At 30.8% G+C, this 25,298-nt stretch overlaps 2 protein-coding genes across 4 annotated transcripts; one reads left to right on the top strand and one right to left on the bottom strand.

Annotated features, from left to right (window-relative positions):
• Positions 1 to 118: 118 nt before the first annotated feature.
• Positions 119 to 6,180, top strand: LOC124364105 (U6 snRNA-associated Sm-like protein LSm5). 3 transcript variants are annotated; one of them, XM_046819317.1, is made up of 4 exons: positions 119 to 381; positions 740 to 833; positions 4,599 to 4,795; positions 6,081 to 6,180. In XM_046819317.1, exons 2-4 carry the CDS (start codon positions 788 to 790, stop codon positions 6,114 to 6,116), a joined length of 279 nt encoding a protein of 92 aa, XP_046675273.1. In that variant the 5' UTR covers positions 119 to 381; positions 740 to 787; the 3' UTR covers positions 6,117 to 6,180. The 3 variants fall into 3 exon arrangements, with proteins under 3 accessions (XP_046675273.1, XP_046675255.1, XP_046675265.1); XM_046819299.1 differs by having other exon boundaries at positions 127 to 385; XM_046819309.1 differs by lacking the exon at positions 119 to 381 and adding an exon at positions 392 to 534.
• Positions 6,154 to 24,037, bottom strand: LOC124364099 (serine/threonine-protein kinase mos). Its single transcript, XM_046819285.1, has 7 exons — positions 23,782 to 24,037; positions 14,884 to 15,045; positions 12,388 to 12,608; positions 11,046 to 11,277; positions 7,414 to 7,588; positions 6,478 to 6,627; positions 6,154 to 6,334 (listed from the first exon to the last, which is right to left on the bottom strand). Exons 1-7 carry the CDS (start codon positions 23,844 to 23,846, stop codon positions 6,182 to 6,184), a joined length of 1,158 nt encoding a protein of 385 aa, XP_046675241.1. The 5' UTR covers positions 23,847 to 24,037; the 3' UTR covers positions 6,154 to 6,181.
• Positions 24,038 to 25,298: the final 1,261 nt, after the last annotated feature.

Below are 25,298 nucleotides of genomic sequence, written 5' to 3'. Positions count from 1 at the left end.
ACTTAATTGCGTATTGGTGTTTACAGCTAATAATTAAAAAAAAATGTAATAAAAAGGTGACTTGATTTTGGAAATTGAAGCTAGTTGAATTTAATATAAGAAAACGCTATTAAATATACTCTTAGAAGATAGCTAAAGATAAAACTTAAAGCTAAAAGGAAGAAACAACTGATACTAACTAATCTTAGTATTGTTAGGATACTTTCAACTATAGCTGCTCCTACCTCACAAAGTAGTCGAGGATTAAATACACGAGTTTTTTTGTTTAGTTTGTTTTTTTATAGTGACTACTGATTACTGAAGTCTGAAGTGAATGCTGATTCTCAATTTTGAATGTTTGTGTCGACTGTTAATCATTCATCATTGTACTGCTGAGTTTGGGTAGGTCGGTATCGGATTGCTTATTGCTTTTGTTTTGTTTGGTACCTACTTGATAATTTATTGTGCTTTTTTTGTCGTTGTCAACGTGTTATTTTGTACTAAAACTAATAGAATATTTATATTAATTCAAAATATAGATTTAATTAAATTGAGGTTAGGTATATACGCCAAAGATTTCAAAGCCTGTTATAAAAAATATAACTTTAGTAATTAATCAATCAAAGCTGAAGTACATTATTATTCATTATCTAAGAAATTTCCTATTTAGCCTACATTATATTTTCATTAATGAAATAATTTAATTTGATTATAATATGTTAGTCTAAAGCAGCAACTTATTCATATTGTTTATTTATAGGTATTGGAACTAATCACACAGCTAGAATATAGATTTAGAGACTAGAAAATGACTTCAAGTGTGTCTACAAATCCATCAACACTTTTGCCACTGGGTAAGTTTTATTATTCCAAAAACCAATCTAAAACCATTTTCCTTTTGTTTATCACTATCACCATGAAATTTAGGAAAATAGTAATAGAAAGTATTGAAGAATTATTAATGATAGGTTAATTCAAATTTAACCTTATAGTCTAGCCTAAGCTACTCAATAAACATCAACAACAGTTGGACTCAGGTCAGATTTAAGTTGTGTGTGTGGGAGATAACTTACAAAAACTAACCTAACCTGTCTTACCTAACTGATGGACCTGAAGTAAGGGTAATTGCCCCATTAACGGCCGGAGCGGCAAAATACGAATTTCGCGTTATTAACTTATTGGAATTGTCCTACAGAACAAAACAATATAAGGTTTGACGGGGTGGAAATGAGAAATAACAAAGTTCTAGAACATAAAAAATGGAACAACTATTCAAGTGCGGAGCAATATTTCCATGTTCTACATCCACATCGGGCATCACGTGACCTTTTGTGACCATGATTCAACCTCGTGATGATGTCATCGGATGTGGTGCCATCTTTGCAAACATAAATGAAAAATAATACTAAAATGAGAAGAATTTTGATCCAAATGAACGTTTTTCTTAAATTTCGAGCTACAAATTAAGTAGTTGTTATCGAGTTGGCTTCGGCAGCACCTTCCGCGCTGATGTCAAGGAAAGAAAAACATCCCTCGAGATAGTTCCTATCAGTAAAATATCAAATTCGAGAGGGGCTGATCAGAAATATAAATTGAATTGTAATGGAAAGGTAATTATGTACCGTGTAAAAAACTTAATAAATCATGAATACGTATATAAATGGACATTAATAGAGAACACTTACCATTAGTGTGTTCCACAGAATGTACAGTAACTAAATAATCTTGTTTCGGTCGAAACGTAACCTCTTAACATGCCCGACAAAACACTCTGACACACCAATTCACTACGATTGGTCGAACTAGTGGATGGTAGATTCATGATTGTCACGCACTCACTCGATCCCAGCTACAGTACACGTTATCTCTGACTTCTGCCCCAGAGCGCTCAGATAACAGATATGCTATCAATCCCACCTGCAGATAATATTTACAGATATCCAGACACAGCACACAAACAGAACATTAAAACATTAAGAACTTAACTATTTATGTATATACCCTCTAAAATCATGTTATTTGTCATTTGCACCCCCTAAAACTATATATATTTTGTTCAGGAGGATGAGGAGAATATGTTGATAACGTCAAATTCGTGATTTGCCACCTCGACCTTTAATCTTATAATTTCCTAAGTAAGTAAGTAGCTGTTGTCGCCTGAGGTGAGACTTTAATAAGTGGCCGACACTTGTTATTTGATCGTCATTATCGAACGATTCGGTATATTACCCAACTTCAATATTATATTATAATCGTACAAGAATGATAGAGATACTTTACAATAGGCTACTTACAGCTTACCTGGATAGTTATGAGCAACAATAGTTAGTAGTAGGATAGTTAGTAAAGTCAATTTATTATGTCAGTAAGTCATATTATTATTTATTTATGGTTTAGAATATTTTGTTTCTGTCCGCATGATATCTTAAAAACAAACTGTCCCAGAAACCGACTTAAAATTTTCAGGAAGCTTTATTTCTATATAGGCAACACTGAGTTTATAATAATAATAATAATAGCTTTATTGCCGTAGACAATTGCAGTATTGTATGGTGAGCGTCATATCGATTAAAACATATTAGAATATAAATTAAAATTACAAAACAATACATAACAAACACGTACCCTCAAAAATATAAAATATAAAATTGCTTATGATAGTGCATGACTTTCCATAGGATTTGGGTAACATTTTTACTTTGGTCTTACAGGTAACCTTTATGGTAATGGGAAAATAATAGAATGACAAACTTAGTAAAACAGAGCTCATTCATATGACATGTAGATTGATTGAAAAGTTTTTCGTTACATACCAACACATTTCTTCGATACTCCGTTGTTGCCTATAAGTTTATTGGATGAGCATTAGCAAAACCATTTACTTAAAGGCTAGAAAATTTCATTTCTATCTGTCTGTTTATATGTCTACCTATGTGCATGATATCTTAAAAATGAACTAATCTATAAACATGAAATTTTCATGTAGCTTCATTTCTATTGTATAAGCGACACTGAGTTCAATGATGGTGCATATCATTCCGTGGGATTTGGCTGAGTGTTTTATAAATTTTTACACTAGCCTTATGGATATCCATGTTGGCAAAATAAAATCATAGAATAACCAAATTTTTAATCAGACTGAGTACAATCATAAGATTTTATCATGTGGCATATTAACACATATAGCATAACTATAACAACATGCATTATCTTATGGTGGCTTGTGTAGACTGATTATTTAAACACTGTCATGAAACCTATCTGAACTGAAAATTTAAGGGTTTTGTGATGTGTTTAACAAAGATAGCCTTGCTATCAAAAGGCCTCAAAAAAATAAAAGTTTTAGATATTGGTTTATGTGTTTCAATGTAAATAAGTTAAGATTTATTTCCTCTGTAAATTTGGTACCAAACTTTATTTCTAAACATACAAGAATGAGTTCTACGATGGTGCATGTCCAAACATGTACTTTGGTAAAGTGTCTAAAGCCTCAATAAGTTGACACAATATCTCTTAATGTCTGTTGAGGGGATGAAAAGTTAATTTTGTGTGTGTTTGTCAGTCTGTCTGTACACAAGACAAGAATGAAATGAGCTATCAATTTGAAAAAATTTTGACTGCAATCTCAGTGCACATATTATGCAACACGAGGCATACCTCTACCTTGTCTGTATATTAGACAAGAGTTCGATGATGCATATCCCTGTTAGGATTTGGCTGAGCGTTAGCAAAGGGTAACATTTCAACAATGAATTCACCTGTAGGCTTTAAATTTTGCATGAAATTCATTTTTATGTAGATGAGAAATATTCTGATGAAGGTGTATACATCTATCCATGGGATTTGACTATTCATCATTAAAGTCTATTACTCACTAGGTTGGCAGATTTTCACTGGCAGCCTGGGGTGTAAACATTTCTTTTCTGTCTGTCTGTTTGCAGGCCATTTCTAGAATAAATTAAAGTATAGACTTGAGCGAGGCCTGTTACGTGACATGTGGTGTGACATACTCTTCTCTTATTGTAGACATACACACATTTTTTTCAATTGGTCTAAACATTTTAGTAGACTTAAGAATCTAATGTTCTGTTTGACATTTTCCCTATAGAAATATGGTATTGGTTTATTTAGTGCATAGGCTAAATATCAATAACCTAATTATTGCATAATTATATAGCCCTAAAATAGTTGAAATATATTTTGTTTCTATCATATACATGTACTGTAGGTTATTTCCATATCATGTTTGTTTTCGTAACCAATTCTAAGGAGAGATTTATGAGAGTCAAACATTGTGTGATTTTCAAAATGAAAATAACCCAACATTATGCAAATGTAGGAACTTGGATAAAACAGAAATTATGAGTTTTACGTAAATATTATTTCCTAATTTAATTTTAAGATTAACTATTTTGTGGGAATGTTGAAGTTATTAACTTAATTTAAACTTAACAAAAAGCGTAAGTAAATATTATTTGTAATTGTCTTAATTATGAAAAAAGGTCATTTGAACACTGCAAAGATTTAGCAATTTTGTCATTACGTTACTGGTTTATATGGTGATATATTAATACCAATAGCAAAACTTTCTAAAATTATTGTGTTTGAAATTGTTTCAGAACTGGTTGACAAATGTATTGGGTCCCGTATACATATAATCATGAAAAATGACAAGGAAATCGTTGGAACGCTGCAAGGATTTGATGACTTTGTCAACATGTTGCTAGAAGATGTGACGGAATATGAAGCTACCCCAGAAGGCCGCCGGATCACTCGTCTCGATCAAATCCTTCTTAATGGCAACAACATTACTATGGTCAGTAATTTTAGTGAATTTCTTTTTGGGCTCATTTAAGTATTCAGAATTTGCTTTGTTAGCAAAATGAGTTAATCCGAAAAGTAATTATGTAATTTTCACTATTTAATGTGTTTACTAGGATATTAGACTCAATGCAAATAATACCCAAAATCAAAGGAAATATTTTGTTTAATTTTTACATGAAACTATTCAATATTTCTTTAATAATCCGGAAAGACTGCAATGCTTGAAAGGTATCATGCACTGAAAATATCTGTTCTGGCTCAGTCAGAAGAAAAGTAGATTTCACATGAGGCCGTCATCTTGGAATGTAAAACTATGTTTGTTCCAATGTGTTTTTTGATATTACGTATGGTTTTCAGGTAGTGTGCGTACAAAGCTTTAAAACATTCCTGCGTGTAGTATAAAACATAGCAGGAATAATTGTGAACACGATAACTACAATAGTTCTTAATACATTCAGAGGAAACTTGGTACATATACAGTATTTGTGTATAGTTTGGACGAATTCGTTAGCGAGTATTAACCAACAAAACGTATTTCACATTTGGTCAAAGTTTTATCTAGTAGATTTCACAAGATAATCAAAATTTACACTTTTCATAAAATTTTTAAGTAATTTCAAGCAATATTTATTCCTATTAATTTCGTTAACTTTTCAGAATTCCTGATAGTAGCCGTTTAATGTAATTAAATATGTTTGCAAAGATTAATTTGGATTAATTGTAACTAAATAAAGTCTACGTTTTTACAAAGGAAGTGATATGGTTGTAACAATTTTGGTCTAGTAGGGTTTCAAGATTATTGACTTTCCAAATATTTCAAAGTGTTATGGTTATTTAAGATGCCAACATTTAGGGTTATTGTTCCATCAGTGTTGTGCAAATAAACATATAAACTAATTCTGCATCTTCAATTTGACATTTGAGATGACAGTCTTATGTGAAATCTACCTTTCTTCCAACTGAGCCGTAAGGAATATTTTTATTCGTGATCATGATTATTTATAACCATTGTCCTTGCCAATTAAATTTTGACGAAAGTTTGCTGTCAACATGCACCTAAATGACAATTAGGTTAGTACATTGACTGCTACAGCCACCTTACTGGGCTGAATCAGTGTGAGACCTCTCAGTCTCACTCAATGAAGGTGTTAGTATTCACAACAAGGTATTTATCACTGTCTACTAAGGTCAGTAAAGATTATAGTAGTTGTATTTTAAGATGTTATGATCTATGGCACATAATATATTTAGTTTGAACAAACATTTTTGTGTTTCAGCTTGTTCCTGGAGGAGATATGCCAGGAGAAACCTAAAATATACAGATTTTCCAAGTAATGTAAATAACTCGTCTATCAGACAATAAAACTTTTTTACTTATTCAAGTGGTTTTAATTCCTTCTAACATTGTTACAACTGTAGACATTGAAGGCCTCTCAGTAGGATTAGCTGCCCAGCAGGCTTTATAGATGTGGTCAGCTGGTGTGTTGCACAACAAGATATGATTATCTGGCCGAAAATTCTGTGCTACCACCTGAAAAAAAAATCAGCTGATTAAAAACTGGGTAAAAAAATTTATGGATTACACAATATATACTTTACGATAACTTTTGTTGTTCTAATATATATTTTGTTACCTAGTTTGATTTCTTTTTGGTACAGATGTAGTTTGCTTACCTTATAGATGACAACATGTAAATCCTCTTTTCCATAAGGTACCTCTTGATTAATGACCTGCCACATGGTGATTCCAAATGCGTAAGTGTCTGTTTTGTCTGTTACAGTCTTTCCTCGTAATAACTCAGGAGCTGAATATTTTAACGTTCCCTGTAAAAATGTGAATAATAATCCCAGGTAATTTAAATTGTTACAGACAATAAACAAATTGCTTTATTACATATTTATATAGAACAGTGTCCTGAGCACAAATAAATATAATTATGCTACAAATGTGAATTGTGATGATTGCATCTTAGGTAATCTTCTCATGCACTTATAGATTCCTCTAGTGTGTGGGCTGGTCTGCTCACAAGTCATGTAGTATTCTTTTAAAAGCTGTTCCTTTAACATGTTTACGACGATGTGTACCCCATTAGGTACACGCGATCTTTCACAGCTGCTGTGTACCTGGTAGATTCACACGATCTTTCACAGCTGCCGTCTTGTACTCGGTAGGTTTTGATTGTCCTCATGATTTTTGCAAGACTGAATTTCTTCACTTGTTTATATTCAGACAAGATACTCTGTATTAACAATGGTCATTGTTTAAGACAGATAATTAAATGGCACCCTCATCAACAAACCAACAACTTTACAACATAGATTCTGGAACAAGTTTGAAAGTAGAATTGTTGTCTTTAAGGTACCACATTGAATAAGATGCAGGGCCTCTGATAAGAGCTTCTCAAGGTCAGAATCATCGATGTATATTATAAAACCTTTTATCTTAATTCTTTATAAAAATATAAACGTTCAGCTAGGTTCAGAGCTGTTTAAAGTCATCGTAGGAGATATTTAATAAAGCAAAAATGGTCAGATCTGATGCAAAAAGTCATAAACAGCCAGGAGTTTCTTAAATTACTAGCAAGGAATCAAAATAAATTTTACACCTACCTTTATATTGCTTCTTGATTTCTCAGCACTACAAGTAGATATCGAACTTCCAAAATCACAAAGTTTGCAAATATTATTTGATGGACATAGAGTAATATTTTTTGGTTTTACATCCAAATGTAAAATTCCTTTACTATGGCAATACTCAAGTGCTCTCCCAGTCTGTTTTAGATATCTAAACAAAGAGGAGCACTAACAGTTTCAAGAAGAATATTATTTAAACAGCTATCTTCTAAATGGAAAAAGTAGTGTTTGTATACCAAAATAATATAAAAAAAACTTTTCAGTACCGTATATAATAATGACTTAGAGTGTTGAACAGTTTTTTATAGCACCAATAACTCACTGTAATGTAAGAAAATAAATGTATGCATTTTTGTATTTTGAAAGAAGAACAATTAAAAGAACCTATATACAATTTTGATTTAGGTATCTTTGCAATTTTAAAATGTTTTCTTGACATTTAATATTCATTAAATTCATATAAATGGCAATTAGTATAATTTAATTACAATAAAGATTATTTCACAACTACTTATTCCTCCGGGGCTCGAGTCCTGATCTTTCATTTGCTACTATTATAGTAAATTACTTATGAGCAAGGAATACATTTTGTGATTCAATCGTTATTAAAATCAAATTAGGCTAAGGCCATTTATATAAATTTAATAAATATGTGCCTAAAAATGTATAGATTAAAGACAACAGAAACATCATTTACACAAAGTTAGTTCATGCCTGTGTCTCAATATATGTTTGGATTCAGATCATCAAAGCTTTAGACTATCATTAAAGTAAAATTAACAATAAAGTAATAATGGGCAACAAGATGTGGAGGTGGAGGGGGGCACATTTAAATTTTGTTTTAAAAATTCATAATAAAATATTGATAAAGTATTGAAATAATTATAAAACGTTATGTTGTCATGTTTGAATAAAGGCTGCACACTGTAATATACATAGGTTAGGTAATATCAATATACAGGGTGTCAATTAAGTCTGGAACCTCTTTTTTAATTTTTAAACCACAATATAAAAAAATACCAAAGTTATAGCTATTTGAATTTTAAAACAATTGAACAATGTAAATTATTAAGTATTACAAGTAAACACCAATTTTTAAGTACCTGTGATCAAAGTAAGTGTTCAAAATGTTCTCCTCCCATCATCTGACAATGTAGTAATCGAAGCCAGGAATCAATAATTATTACCAATAACACAACTACTGTTAGAATGTGAAAGTGGCAGATTGAGTCATACACAGCATCCACAGAAACTTAACATTTGGGCAGGTATTATAGGAAATCAAATTATGGGCCCATTATTTATCAATGGTATTTTAAATGGTGACTCGTATCTAGCAATGCTCCAAAATGAGATAATTCCTGCACTACAAGCTGCTCTTGGTCGACAATTTCAAAGAATTTATTTCCAACAAGATGGCGCGCCACCACACTTTGCTCTCCTTGTTAGAGAATACTTGGATACAATATTCCTTCACAGATGGATTGGAAGACGTGGTGCAGTAGAGTGGCCTGCTCGTTCCCCTGATTTATCTCCGCTGGATTTTTTTCTTTGGGGATACCTCAAAGATAAAGTTTATCGTACTAAGCCTCGAGATTTGGTGCACCTAAGAAATCTCATAGTCCAAGAAGCTCAAGATATTCCTCGTGACTACCTTCAAAATGCAGTGGATGGCTTTTACAACCGCCTAGGACATTGCCAGACGATGGTAGGGGAACATTTTGAACACTTACTTTGATCACAGGTACTTAAAAATTGGTGTTTACTTGTAATACTTAATAATTTACATTGTTCAATTGTTTTAAAATTCAAATAGCTATAACTACTGAATGAATCCACCTTTAGAAGTCCGGTTTGCGGCATTGTACTCTGCTAAGTAAGACCTTTAATTTGATACCAAATTTGACCTATGCTGCTGTTTAAGAATTTTGTCCGACTCCTTGTGGACCATCCCCCAAAGGGATTATCCGGTCGGTAATTGGGCAGATGTGTGTGTTACTATCACCAGTAAGCACGTGTGAACTTTGGTATTTCTTTCTATTATGGTTCAAAAATTAAAAAAGAGGTTCCAGACTTAATTGACACCCTGTATATGTAGTTGTAGAAGGATTCCGCACTGTGCCGCCTGCCGCTCTGCTGCTCTTGGATCAAAACGTATAGATATCCCAGTTTGAACATTAACAACAAACTAGTAAAATTATAATACTGTAACTGGAATTACATTAAAATTTAGCTTGTTTATTTCTGTGTTTAGAAGATATGTTAAGCAAGTAATTTATAAATAATTACTTCTACTTTTTATTTTCATAACAACGAACAAAGATGCTGGAGTTTTAGCTCTTTTTAACCGAACTGCAACTTTGAAAATTATAGTTCCATAACTCAGAAACTTGTAATCCAATTTAGACCAAATTTGTGTACAAGTTTTAACTTTTATTCTTGACCAGGTGGTTAAAAGAATTAGGCATTAGTCAAGAAAGATATGTAGATTTTAAAATCAACTTTGATGTGTAATTTTGCAGACCACTATTGAAAGTTTTAATTTTTAACACCAGTTTTATTGAACAGATCTTGTTCAATTACTGTAGGAAGTGTTGCAACAACTGAGAGTAAACCACTTAATGCCAGGATTGGAAAACAATCATAATAATTGTCTTTGTAATATATTTAATCATATCTCATGAGGGATTCGACCAGCAATGAAAAATTAATTCCTCTTAAGAAGCTGCTGTAAAATATATTATTGGTATTATTTACATTTGATCTGTTTGGCAGTGTTAAAAATCTTAATTTTGATAAAGTAATTGGCGATGTTGCCTGTAGGCAAGCTAGACGAAAACACTGTTTTAAACAGAGTATTAAATTCTAAGAGAGTGTTTTAAATCCAACAAGTTATTCTTTTATTTTTATTGTAATTATTGTTCCTATTGTCTTAGGGAAATAAATGGACCTAATTTTAAAAAATCCTGATTTTTACTTCAGTGCTTAACTATAGAAATATAGAACCAACAGTGGATTATTGAAGAAAAATAATGACCTATTACTTGACACAACTTAAATAAAGTACTGAACTATGAATGTAAGCTCAAAGACAATGAAGACGAGAAATTGTAAGTTTGAACTGGAAATATTTCCAAGAAAGTGGTGGTTGGTGCCTTGTATCTGTCGGTGTTGCTTCACTCACTATGCAACTATTAGACACCCCTATCATATTCTCACACCTGACCTGGCGGTATGTTACAGTATAGTTAACATTTTATGACTACTTCATGATTATACAAAGTTGAGTTAAAACACTTCTTTAACCTGTGAATGCATTTAAATTGAATAAACCAACTACTGATTCTCACATAGGATTATTCTTACATTTCTTGTTTTACACTATTGTATGTAAAAAGTAAAAAAAGTGTTCTTTTTGCTTGGTTACCATGCCAGCACTCCTGGCAGGGACCAACTTCATTAGATACACCTCTGAGAAAAAAGGGACTGTTTAGCATTTGAACTGAAATAAATACAGTCTTTTACACCACTAATTAATAATCAGATTTCTTCAGTATAATAAAACAATCTTGTTTTTGCGACTTTTAGGAAAGTATAAAGATTCTCACCTTAGTTTGATGCTAAATGGCAATATTTCACATTGAAGGAGGGTTTCCAAATCAATATTATCACTCAGTTCCATGATCACAAAACCTATATCACTTGGAGAATGTCTGATCACCTTGTGGACTTCAATTATATTTGGATGTTTTAAACTAAGGGCATTCATTTCCCTGTCCAAACATTGACGACTTTTAGACTCTTTGATTTTTGGTATAATTTTCACAGCTACTAGTTCACCTGGCAAAATATATAAAATTTAACACTTTTATTAATTAATTATTCATCAGATTGTTTAGTATAATCTGGATGAATAAAAATATCTACATTAGCTCTTTCACTTAATATTCAAAATGTTTAATATAATACAATAAAAATTACTTAACAAAACTATTTTTCCATTTGGGCACCGTACATTCTATGTTATTTTTAGATTAAGGAATGTTGTTACCAATCAATGAGTAAGCTGTAAATAGTTCAGAAATAAAATAACGCACAGTGTTGTGAAGTCATTTTTGTCATCACAATATTTTTGTCTATATTATTTATATGGAGTAGAAAGAAAACTATAAAATTAAATATTTTTGTAGTCTACAAAAATAATTAATTTCTGCTGGTCAGAGTCAATGTATTGCCTCTTCTACTGAGAAATGAGGAGGACATGATAGATGTAAGTTTAGTTCTTTAGGATTGCATCCTAAAATTTCGTTTGGAGGGATATTATTTTCTAGTGTTTACTTGTGGGAAATCTGAGAGATATGGAATACAACATATCCAATACTGTATACAAATATATGATCTAAGAGCATTTTAAAGTTTATTTGTTAACTGTTTATGCCAATTTCATAGAAATCTGCCTATTGTAATTTCCTGTTGTAGCTAAATGCCCCATGAGTCCTAAATTTATTTTGTAAGGATTAAACATCACATTCAATGAAGTAAACTACAAGCATTTTATGATATATCTCATTTTATTGTAATACTCTTTAGGAATTTATTTTACAAATAAAATGGTTGGTGGGAAAAGAAATGATTGTATAATACAATTTTGATTGTACATCTCCCTGTTTGAGCTTTAATGATATTATAGTTGATATACCAGTACATGAAAATTAATTGTAACAGTGTCATGGAAAAATACTGTATATTCTAATTTTTTTAACGGATAGGACGATCTCCTTTTAAGCCATAATCTGTCCATCCTCAAGCAAGGACAGATATTAAATTAGTTGCCTGTATTAAATTTACTAACTTATGAATTTGACCTCTTTTTATTTCATTAACTTGATTCAGATAAAGATTTTGTTATGTGTAGCCTACTTAAAATTTATACATATCTATGAAACTTACGTTTATACTTTCCCTTTACAACCACTCCATAGCTTCCCCGACCTAACACAAAACCCCTAGTTTTACTTCTCAGTGTCCCGGCTGTAATTGAATTACGCTGGGGAGTATCAAAGGAAGGAATTGTCTGATACCTTCTAATGGTTTGAGTTACTTCATGAGGTTTGGAAGTTCTTACTGGAGAAAACAGGCACTTGGCTACCCTGTTGTTTACTGATGTATCCCTAGAAAATATGACAAGCATACAGTTAATCTGATATGTTGATACTCAGGCTTAACAAATTATGTAGAGTAAGGTGTGTAGTGCAGGGGATTGTGAAGAGCTCTCTGAGAACATAAACTCAAGGCAGTGCACGAACAATGATTTAAATTTTGGCATAAATTGAATTTGTTCATTTTAATTAAGTTAATACAATTTTTGTTATAAAAATGAAGACTGTAATTTTTTTATCATACTGCACAAATAACAACTATTTTTAAACTTAAGTTGGCCCATAAAGTGATTGTGTTTTGTTACCTTATAACAAGGATTTGAAAAGTACAATGGCACACAATTTAAGTTTTTTTACTTCACAAATATCAAACCTTGTTATAATTTGAATAGAAGTAAATACAAAAAACTTTTTATATGTAAACTTGACAGTATTACTATGTTGATTACATAATACTGTAATAACAATTAAATGATAAAAACTGTTGTTCATCAGATGGAGCAAAAGTGTCTTTAGGGGTTTAGTCATATTTCTGAACTTGGCTTTGTTTAGTTCTTAAAATACGATTGTACATTAAAACAACTACTTTTGGTCCTAGTGAAGAAAACTATTATTTATATACCTTCCTAATAAAAAATTGTGCCATACTGGTTCCAATTTATATACCTTAAGTTTGCATGGCTCTTCCTCAAAGTCACATTACATAACCCACAATTTGTATAAATTTTTGCATAAAAATTTTTCCTGATCTAATATTGAAATAAATATTCGCTTCCTACTTTTTAGAATATATACATTTATATATGGTTACTATAATAATATATTAGATTACTAATTTATTGTTTGGAACTATAATTCATAGGCATTTTAGTTTTATCAATCTAGATTCTCCTTATTATTTATTTATAGATACATCCATTTTTACTGTAAGAAAATACGGTGCACACTTTTTTATGTTTTAAATGTACAATATTATAAATTATAATTACCATATATTTAAACATTTATAACAGCTCACACATATCTTTGAACACTAATAAACAACTTTCAATCAATTACTTACTCTCTTGTTAGAATTTTCTTAAAGGTTTTATATATTTTTACAAACCTGATTATGACACTCAGACTCCAAATGAAGCATTTTTAAGAATAACATATATTATGTAATATATTCATCTATTAGCTTATGCAATGAAACATGGATGTTTTAACATAACTACAATCTCTTATTGATTCACACCATGGAATAGACATAATACTGCTTATGCACTGGGTCACTTTGTTCCCCAACTTATACTCAATAACAATTTAAAAGTTACAGCCATTCACTTCCAATACAACATAGAAAAATATAAAACCATTCTTCACTCTTTTATAATGTTTTTTGATAAATCTGAAGGTTTCTAGATGGTAACCTTTTAAGTTTTTGAGAGGACAAATTATGTCAGCCATTTTGATACATTCACATACTATATTCATACTACTGCAAGAATTATAAGATTCAGTGCTCTATATACTATTATGCTAACAGCTTACATTCATTACAAATTGATTGCATACTATGGCTATAAATAGTGAAGGCCGACCCACACTGTACAGTTCGAGGACTTTAGCTGTGCGCGTGACCTTGAGTGTGTGTGGTGATATGCGGGAGGGGTGGCGGGGTAGCATTATGCGCTGCGTCCCGAAAACATTTTCTGTGACTCATGGGTAAACCCTCCTTTCGGGAATCGTGTTGGCCCAAATAACTCACCACACTCGCTAAAATCAGTCTGTTTTGTGACAGTGCTGATTGTGGCAGAATTAAATAATAAGATAATACCGAATAATAGCAATAATAGGACTTATCCTTGTTTTTTAGTTGTTATAGTGTTGTTTAACGTGTTTTTGAAAATAACGTATTTGTCAATACTAATCTGCAAATCGAAATCGTGAGTTTAAGCGATTGTTGCGCCTTCATCTCAGCGGCTAGCGCGTAAACGCAACCCGCCACACAGATAGCGTTTATTTGTTGAAAGGGTAGTATTAGGGCCCTACGAGCACAGCTAAAGTCCTCCAACTGTAGGTGTGTATATGTTTGTGCATGATGCTGCTGCTTAGTTCCTAGACATCAAAACTAACCTGGCAAGTTTTATTAATGTGGTTGGCCTTATCTGAAACTGTGATTATCCTAAAGAAGCGTGGTCCATCAACTTGGAATGTTTGTGTTTTTGATATATTAAAAACCAACTAATCACTCTAGTTTATTTAACATCGGTACAACATTGTTTTATATTTCAGCACGTACCTTCTCTTTTTTGAAGACTGGACAGACAAACAACATTCTGCCTCTCTGTCATCTCTCAGTTCCAGCCTCCTCAAGGAAAGCAATTGTTGGCTTAAATACTTAGGTAATGTCTTATTCATGTGGCTAGAAGAGCATTTATCTATGTTTAGTGGTGAGGACAATCTGTAACATTCAGCAAATTGGTAAAAAATTCTTTCATTTGTACTTTTCTTTATAATGGTTTGCCTTCGAGGTTTGTGTTTATTACCATTATATTAGTAGGAAACATGCATAATTGTTAGATATAGAATTTGATCTATATACTGGGTGTTCCAAATTGTATGCACACTGAAGGAATCTTAAAAACTATACGAGATACAGCAAAGATTAATGGAAATGTTGTAATAACAAGAACAACAAATTAATGTGGTTAAGTTAATTATTGGTTCCGTAGTTCACTTTCTGCGCTCAAAAAACTGTTTTTGGACAGATTTAAAACTGTCACATCTCTCTTATTATTACCTACAATGAAACGTTTTAGGCATGAAATTTCTTCTAGTTTTTAAATATCATAATGAAAAATTGTCCAAAACTAGCCAGCAGGGGAGGTGGGTTTGAGTCAAATTTTTTAATGCAACAACCCATTTTGTTCTTAATCCAAAGAAAAAAGACCTACTGTTTTAAAATATACCATATACTACTTCCATACTATTTCCATAGTACTTTGTTATGCTTTCCTCATGGGTTTCAACAAATAATAAATCACACCTGTTTTTTAAGGTTGCTTGAAGAGAATTTTTATTCTATTATTTGGATGGTTGGTAAACCTGACTTATATTTGGATTGTACTAAATACACCTGCAAACAGTGTTTATTGAAAGATTGATTTCTTTTTCACTGATTTAGCCTTTCACTAGTTGTATCTTTCATATTTTTAAATATCAGGAAAAAAGGAAGTTTCAAAGTCTAGGCTCACTGGCAGGAGTATATAACAGTCAACTTTTTGCAAGGGTTGCAGCTATTCTACTCAAAGCATCATGAGCTTTTGTGTTTTTGTAGGTTTTTCCAGTGCCAGAACATGTTATATATCTTTGAAAATACACAGCAGGAGAAATTCAAATTATTAAACTGTTGTGTTTGATTAATTTTTAATGTGCTCATTTAACTTAAAAACTGGTTGTAATGGTAGCCACATACAGCTTCAGTTTAGCTTTCACACACCTTTCTTAACCAAAGTCAAGATACTTCTAGGTATGTCATGAAAAATCTAAACTTGATCCAGGTCTATTAGAGAATCACAGAAGAATTAAAAGGTTTATTGAGTTCAAATAGACATAGCAAAAAAATGCCAATGGCGAATTTATCTTGGGGTCAAACAACCTCTGCAAGGCAGCCTTGCAAGTAATAATGACACAGGGCGTACACCTAAGAAATGCTCTCAGACTGAACCTCCTATATCTGTTAATGATTTTAACAATTATTTTGTAAATATTTGTAATTATGTAAATAATGGTAATATTAGTCCAAATATAGCTAGTGAAAGTGACATGATAGAATCTTCTGGTTTAAATAATTCAAAGATTTACCTTTTAAATGGCATGCTGTAAAACATGTTGATATTGTTAACATTGTTTTTACGTCAAGTAACTCTAAGGCTGAACATGTTTTTGGACTATCTAATTTTGTACTTAAAAAAATAATTAGTGAAATAATGCACCCTTCAACTTTTCTCATTAACTGGATGTTTAACGTTGGAGACTTTCTAAATTGCTTAAAAGTAACAGTCACTGTGCCCATATTTAAAAAAGGAGATAGAACTAATGTAAACAACTATCATCCTATAGCCCTGGTACCAGTCATATCTAAAATAATTGAAAGCATTATTAAGTGCCAGATTGAGTATTATTTTGAACAAAATCACTTGCTCCCATCTGCAAAGTTTGGTTTTAGATGCGATCTGTCTGCTGTTAATGCTGTTGAGAGTGTGGTCACATATATCTCTCAGAGTTTTAAAAACAAAGAAGAAGTTAGTGTCCTACTTTTAGATTTAAGCAACTGTGCCCCACCAAGAACTTATTAGAAAACTGGATTACTATGGAGTTGAGGGAAATGAGCTTTTCCTTTTTATCTCTTATATATCTAATAAGTACCAGTTTGTAAAAATAGGTGAACAGAGGTAAGACCTTAAACGGGTGATAAGCAGGGTTCCCCAGGGCTCTGTCCTGGGCCCCTTCTTATTCACTGTTTTCATTAACGACCTTCCAAACTTTGTACCTAATAAAAGTGTACTCTACACAGATGATACTACATTAATGTGCTCTAATTTGCTTCCAGAAATTAATTCAGCTATGATCAACTATATGAAAGACAGGTCTAACTTCTGGTTTTCCGCTAATGGTTTACATGTGAATAAAGATAAGACTGAGCATATTATTTTTAGCTTACGGAATAACTCTGTAAATAAATCAGTCAAACTACTTGGTATCAACTTGGACTCAAAGCTTACCTGGAAACACCACACAGATGTCCTTTGCACCCGATTATCTGGAGTAATATTTTTGTTAAAAAAACTCAAAACTTATACCAGCTCCAACTTGATAATGAAAGCATATTTTGCACTGTTTCACTCACATATTTTGTATGGAACTCTTCTTTGGGGTAACTCAAATGGTGCTAAAGAGGTCTTTCTATGCCAGAAGAAAGCATTACGCACAATGTTCAATGTAAGTACTACTAACTCATGTAACTTGAACCTTTTTTTATAGATCATAATATACTTACTGTACCCTGCATTTTTATATTTCAAAGTTTAATGTATATTAAAGAAAATTTAGACATTCTTAACCTTAGAAGCTCAAATCCTGACTACTCCACTAGATATCGAGACCTTATTGACTTAGAATTTGCTAGGCTTACTAAAACCCAGCACTCCTACTTCTATGTTGGTACTAAATTGTTTAATAAGCTGCCTGTAAATGCCAAAGATGTCTCTTGTAAAAGATTTAAAATTGTTCTGCTTAAATGGTTAAAACAAAAAGATTGTTATAATGTTAATGAATTACTTATGTGTAAGTAGATAATTTATTCTTTTAAACTTTGTCTTTGACTTTTATTATTTACCATATGTATGTAGTATGTATTTACACACACACACACACACACACACACACACACACGGGCGCACACACACACACACACTTTGGATCTGATATGTTTTTTGATGATGAATTTAGAGACTGTAATGTGGGTTTTTGTGTTAGTTATGATAATATAGTTGTTGAGACTATTAATAAGATGAAAATAAAAAAGAAGCTCCTGGAAGTGATGGCATTAATAATATTATTACCATCAAAAGAAATTTGGACATATTTGCTCCAATTTTACTTCATATATTTAATTTGTCTGTAATTGAAGGCATATTTCCAGACTCTTTTAAAGTGGCTCTTGTTGTTCCTATTTATAAAGCTGGTGATTGCAAGGAAGTCCTCATCTTAAGGCCTATCTCGTTGATTTAGTAGTATAGCTAAAATTTTTGAAACAATAGTAAAGGACCATATTATTTGCATATTTAAATTCTAGATCAATCATTTCAAATAAACAGTTTGGATTTGTACCGAATAAAGGAGCAGATTTAGCATTAGAAAACCATATTAAAACACATCTCTGACTCTATAAACGCAAATAAAAACACAGTTTCCATCTATCTTGATTTTCAAAAAGCCTTTGACCTTGTTGATATTGACATTCTCTTAAAAAAAGTACAGTACTATGGAATTGGTGGGAGGGCATTGGATTGGCTGACTACCTTTTGTAAAAATAGAAAACAAACTGTGAAAATAAACTCTTTTACCAGTAACATATTAGAACTTAGATATGGTGTTGCACAAGGGGGAGTTCTTGGTCCTCTAATGTTTATAATTTATATAAAATGAATTGCTAACACTAAATCTATATTCTTCCTATTTTTGCCTACGCTGATGATACATCTTTTAGTATGCTCTGCCTACAATAAAGAAAGGTTTGAAAATGTAAATTAGTCACGATTTAAATATGATATCACAATGGTTAATAAAAAGCAAACTTCTTGTCAATACTTCAAAATCTAAATGTTTATTATTTTTTAATAGAGATAAAGATTGTAAAGAAATTGAATTTGATATTTTCTGCCATAAACACATATGTAAACTATAACTGTAACCTGTGAAAAAATAGAAATAGTTGATAAAGTTAAATATCTAGGATTAATAATTGACCGAAATTTAAAATGGAATTATTACATTGATGCATTAAGTGTTAAGTTGAGAAAAAATTAACTATGCATTGTAACCATTATGAAAAATTTTATTAGAGCAGAACATCTAAAACAACTTTACACCTCGTGGTTCGAAGGTACTTTAAGATGTGGAATTATTCATTTTGGTAGTACGTATGAAACTATCCTTCAGCCTGTAGTACTAAATCAGAGATTTGCAGTGAGAAATATCTATAATTTAAGAAAGTTTGATCCTGTTACACACTTATTTCAACAAGAGGATATTTTAAATTTTAAACAGTTGTATGCTTTATGTACTCTTTGCCACATTTTGAAAAAACATTGAAAATTATTGTTTTAAAGAAAATAAGGTGAATTACACGCTCTTCCAATAATGTAATCTTATTATTACCTAATTTTTCAAAGGAAATTTCTAGAAGGCAATTTTGTTATTCTGGTGTTAAGTTGTTCAATAGGTTTATTTTAGAGTATGGTACTACATTTGCTGTTTGAGGGCAAACCAAAGTTTAAAATTAAAGCAAAAACATTTTTGTAGTCGATTATTTTTAGGATAGGTAGTAATCGAAAGAAAATTATTGTTATTTTATGTAATAATTTTATTTAAGCATTGTATTAATCTTGTCGTTGTTGCATATTTTATCTTGTTGCTGTTGTATTTATCCTGTTATTGTTGACTTTTCTTGTTATTCACTCATTTTGTTGTTGATTTCCTTGTTATTGCTTTGTTGTTGTTATTCTTTATCTGTTTATTGTTGTTCCAGTTTTGTTAAATTATTTATAATTGTTTGTTTTGTTTGATTTGCAAATGTTATTGAAATATAGTATAGCATAGCCTCCACACAAGACCAGAGACATTTAAGCTATTAAGAATTGTGCCAACAATATTTTTTGCCACACGTGCTTTACAGCACTTGGCAACATTTGTAATGTACTGTGCTTTGTATTTTTTGTACGAATAATATTAAATTTTAAAATACATTAACACTCTTATTTTTATCACATAGCTATGGAAGGTTGTCTTATTTTAAACAATACACATCCAAATACTTTTTAGTTTTTCTGCATTGTTATTGATTACTGAAACGTTTGAAAGATCTCAACTGTTTATTATTTATCATTGAAATATTACAAAAACGTATCTACAGGGTCTACGAGATCTTGAAAGCACTTAGATGATACTTATTATTATTTCTTTAAAACAAGACATTTCCTACAATTTTAATAAGAGGTTGATTTCATGCCATTCAGTCAGTTCTTGAAGTTTAACATTGCTCTTATGGAGTAAAACTTAAGATTGTTCCACTACAGCCAGCTCTTTAAAGAATAAGGGAAGCCTGATAAGTGTGTCTTTTACTTCAAGCTCATGTTATATAGGACAAGAAGTGTCAATACTTACTTATGCCTGAAAAGATTTTTGCACTGATTCCGAATTTTCAATGGGTGGGAGAAAGGATTGTGGCCACCCCTTACAAAGATCTAATAAAAAAAATCTGGAAGATTTCGGAAAATATCAGCTTCAGGCATCATACCATTCGAAATGAGTGGCTGAATGACAACCCAAATCTAGGTATAGTAAACAGTCTTTGCCACTAAGAGAGAGAGAGGCCATCTACTACAACCATCCTTCTCAACTGCAGTGAACTAGACATGTTGAGCTACCTTCTTCTAAATAGTGATATGGTTGTTCATCAACAATTGTGGTTAATGATGCATTCTGGAAAATCTTGCCCAATGCATTCTTGGAAATGCATTGCCCAAATTCTAATAACAATGTCAGTTTTTGCTAACCTTGGTGCAATTCTATTCCACTGAACAGGCTTAAAACTGTCAGAGATAAATTCATCTTTTTTCCTTGTATAAACCTCTATCATAGGGATACATCCGCTTATATATCCGAATATCATGTGTCCAGACTATTTATGTCATTTTTTGGGGGAGGGAATTTCAGCTACACCACCATACCTTATGACACTTGTATGTTAGATGTGTTTATATGTGTATGTTCATACTTTAGAAGGCCATTTATGCTACTGTTTGTGACTAGCACATTTACATAGAACACAGATTCAACAAAATTAAAAATGTTCTAAAGTGTTACAATATTTGACTAAGTATTTAAATTGTGTGATTTTAACCTTCTGAGTGTCAAGACCTGGATACTCATATATTATGAGTGTAGAATCACACTTATTGTACAAGAACATGTCACAGCGAGTCCAAAGGATTAATTATGTTACAACTTTCAAACCATTAATTACTGTAGCTCAATGAAACATCAAAATCTAAAATAGTCATTATGATTAAGGGTGGGAAGTTAACTTGTCAGCCTGAAAGGAAACATTGCTTCACCAATTGCCACTTCTTTGAGAGCATCAAGTTTACTTTACAACTATAATACTTTCAATATTTTTCCTTTAGTCACAATTCCAATACATATTTGTAAAAATAGCAAAAACCCTTTATTTATTAATGTATTAGTAAGAAATACAACATTTTTCTGTTTACAAATGTTTCATATAATTTTCGTCTTATGAAATTGACATTTTATTACAATGATAGACATTTATGTTTAGATGAAATTAAATGAAATATGTTTTTCGTCACTAATCAACAGTGGTTGCAATAGACATAATGAAACCCAAAAGCCTTAATCTTAGGTTTTAAATTACATGTCAAATTAAATGGGCACAATACAAAAAAAGAAAAAATACACTTATAGCCTAAAAAAATTAATAATTACATTATCTACATTTGAAATGTAAACAATACATGTAATAAGTTAAAACATATAAATGAATTAAACAAACAAATAAATTAAACACAAATAAATATAAACATTCAAGTAAGAAAAACATGTTTACATAAGAATGTAAATTAAAAATTGACAGAAGAGGAATTACCATGTACAAATTCAGTTACTCTATAAAATGCTTGCCTAATCAACCAATGTTTAATTTTTGTTTTAAAAACATATTAAAATTGGAATGTTATGTTTAAGGCAATTTATTAAAAAGTTTGGTTCAAAGAAAGCTAGAATACTTTTGGGTTTTATTTAATCTAGCACATCTTATATCTAACAGATCTTGAACTTCTGGTGTTGTAACAGTGGATTGAATCTCTTGTAATAAAGTTATTTAAGTTTTTCTTGACAAGGATGAGACTGCAGAAAATAAATAAACTAGGTAATGTAAGTGTTGTAAATATAATTTAAGTGATATGTTTTGAAAGTTTTACTATTGATTCATGTTGACAGTGGACTGTTATTCATAAAGGTATTTACATTCTAACCAATGGTTAAAAAAATTAAAAACAGAGGGTTCATTTTTATTTGGCTCCACTAGAATTGTTCTTTCAGCTGTGTTTAAATGATCAACTATTACTATTTATTTTCCATTTACTGCAGCTATACAGAATGTTAAAAGAAATAATTTTTGTACAGATACTTTGTACCCAGTAACTAGAAAATTAACACTACAGCTAAAAATTAATTAATTAAGAATACTAAAAAAAACCACTTGAAAAGTGGAGTCTGAAATGTGAAATTTTAGACATTTAATATATTTTGTTTATAGATAACTCAAACTGTGGCTTACATATGTCATAAGTACATATTACATATTTTTATGTGTCTTATTTGTTGTTTTTATATATTCTAATAACTTTATTTTGATTTCCAAAGTGTTTAAACAATGTTACACACTGTTTTAATATGGATTTATTCATAAATATTGAAATAGTTAATCAGCACTGTAATCACTGTAGTCAAAATTGTTTGACTTGTACTTAAAAAAATCAAGTTCAATCGAATAAGAGAACAACATGTCCAAATTAAAATATTAAAATTAATTGTAGTGTTGATCAGTCATCAAATGGCATATACATTCTTGAATTATAGAAATATAAAATTTGACAAGTACATACATGGCATGTGTAAAATATTAGCAAGTAGAATCTTTTTACTGAAAACACTCATCCTTTTATCATACAAGATTATTAATATCAATTTATTATGTGTTATTAATACATTTTACATGAAAAATGTGATCTCGATTTGAGGAATAGCGAATCTTAAAGTCAAAAATATCTTTATATTAGAAAAATAATCCATAAGAAACTTATTTATAATATTGAGAAGAAAAGAATGCAAATGTATTTTCAAAAGTTTACTAGTATTTGCAATTAGGAAGTACCGTAATATAATATCTGATAGAAGTCGTTCTCTCTCATGGTTTAGCACATACAAATAATTACAGTATTGGAATAAAAAATAACACAAAAATAAAATCTCACAAAACAAATAAATGTAAAAAAAAACAAATTTTAAACACAGGAACAATATTATACAATAATTGCCAAAATAAGATTAAAGAAGAAATAAGTTTCTAGACATTGAAATAAAATTAGTCACGCTTAATAGGAAAACGTTATTATTCAATAAAAGAATATTGGAAATGAAAAAGAACATAATTTTATATTAAAATATTAAACTTTGGCCATACACGTTACAAAGTATAGCCTGTAGTATTTTTTTCAATATTTATTCCATATGTACAAATAATATTAGTACCTGCAAATAAATGTTTCAATTTTGAACTATACTATTATTAATTTTTATAAGTTACAATACATTTTAATGGTGTATTTACCTGATAACTGGTGATTTTATAGGGGTTAAAAAAGATGAAATATTTTTTATTGCAGGAGAACACATTTTTGTTGTTATTTTCTGATTTCTATTACTCAGGTAACCATGAAAAACTGATTTAATTTACTTTTTAACACTTAAAATAACAACAGATAATTTGCACCATAATTTAAAATAATGTGTTTGCTTAAGTTACATTTTCATATGAAATCCATACTCTTATTCGTACTGCAGACATATGTCTACTGGCAATTCCCAACATGAAATTAAACCAGCTCTTGATTATCTGACCTGCTCTTAGATAAGAACTGGCCAATCAATTAAAATAAGTTGATGATTTCTGTTGAACATAGTCCTATTCTTGGCATCCTCATATTGATGATACTTGGAATGAATTCTAAAATAAAAATAGTATTTAAAATGAGTGATCTTCTAGTATAAAATAAAGAGTACAACATTATAATTGCTATTTTCAAAATTAATAATACTTTAATGTAAATTCTTGTTTATATTGATGTTCCAAAGACCGTCTTCATAAAAAAACAGTTTTATGGTTAAAAAATAGCATTAAAATGTACAAATGTTCATACTTAGTTTGATCAGCTAAATAAATACATTTAAATTGTTCATCAGTTAATGTTATAAAAATGTACTGATAGGTGAAGACTTGTGCGTATTCTGCTGTTTCTTTAGCTTCCCTGCAGATTCTACTCATCAGTTTGGCTTAGCCACATCTTCCTCAAATGCCTCCAAAGAGACCCCATGTCCTAGCATGCCAACAGTCATAAATCCCCAGTAAGGTACTAAAATTAATAAGATTGCTCCATCTTCATGATAAACATTTTTTATGTTCTGAGGTCACTTTCAACTTTTATTTTTTTGCCCATTATTTAACAGCTTTTCTACAAAAGTCAGGAACTCTACAGCTTTGCTCTGGTCCCTGGTCCTACTAAAATGCTTTCTATCTAGCTAGACAATCTTGGCGTCTGATTTACTCATTCAGCTGGCAGCAAGTTACTCCAAAATATGTCTTTCATTCAATACCACATCTTTTAAACTCACAGTATAACTCACATTTTTCATTCTAACTTGGAATATTTTATGGAGACAAAATGTCCAGTTGCATTAATAGTAGAGAAATGAGATGTGGTTTTGATGCTTAGCTGAAATGACTGATATTTCTACAAAGTTAAAAAGCTCTAGAAAGCTGTTATGATACTACTTTTCAGGAGACAAAGTAAAAGCTTTGCTGTAGGATAAATAAACAAAATATACATAAATCTTCTCTGTTTCCTACTTCGAAGAGACTCCTTAATGTTAATGAATTTTAACCTAAGCTTCATATTAAAAACTATTGTACTCTTTAAATTTGAATTACTTCATTTTAACTCCACCACTAGTTTAAATTAACATAAAAAAACATTTTACATCTTTCAAATGATTGTGCACTTTCTATAAGTTTGTAGAGTTCCTATATAGCTTGAAAGTTTTAAATTGTTTAAATGCATCAGGAATTAC

The sequence above is a fragment of the Homalodisca vitripennis genome, chromosome 1 (genome assembly GCF_021130785.1).
Source record: "Homalodisca vitripennis isolate AUS2020 chromosome 1, UT_GWSS_2.1, whole genome shotgun sequence".
NCBI classification, from domain to species: Eukaryota; Metazoa; Arthropoda; class Insecta; order Hemiptera; family Cicadellidae; genus Homalodisca; species Homalodisca vitripennis.
The sequence above is the reverse complement of the archived record's forward strand: the minus strand, read 5'-3'. Positions and strand labels throughout refer to the sequence as shown.

Bases quoted from the DNA above. Each gene is read 5' to 3' on its own strand.
- LOC124364105 (XM_046819317.1), top strand. From the start codon at position 788: ATGACTTCAAGTGTGTCTACAAATCCATCAACACTTTTGCCACTGG. The intron at 834-4,598 runs GTAAGTTTTATT...AAATTGTTTCAG, and splicing joins ATCAACACTTTTGCCACTGG to AACTGGTTGACAAATGTATT. The intron at 4,796-6,080 runs GTCAGTAATTTT...TTTGTGTTTCAG, and splicing joins ATGGCAACAACATTACTATG to CTTGTTCCTGGAGGAGATAT.
- LOC124364099 (XM_046819285.1), bottom strand. From the start codon at position 23,846: ATGTGTTCTCCTGCAATAAAAAATATTTCATCTTTTTTAACCCCTATA. The intron at 12,609-14,883 runs GTACGTGCTGAA...CATATTTTCTAG, and splicing joins CAGTCTTCAAAAAAGAGAAG to GGATACATCAGTAAACAACA. The intron at 6,335-6,477 runs GTAAGCAAACTA...TTTTTTTTTCAG, and splicing joins TACATGTTGTCATCTATAAG to GTGGTAGCACAGAATTTTCG.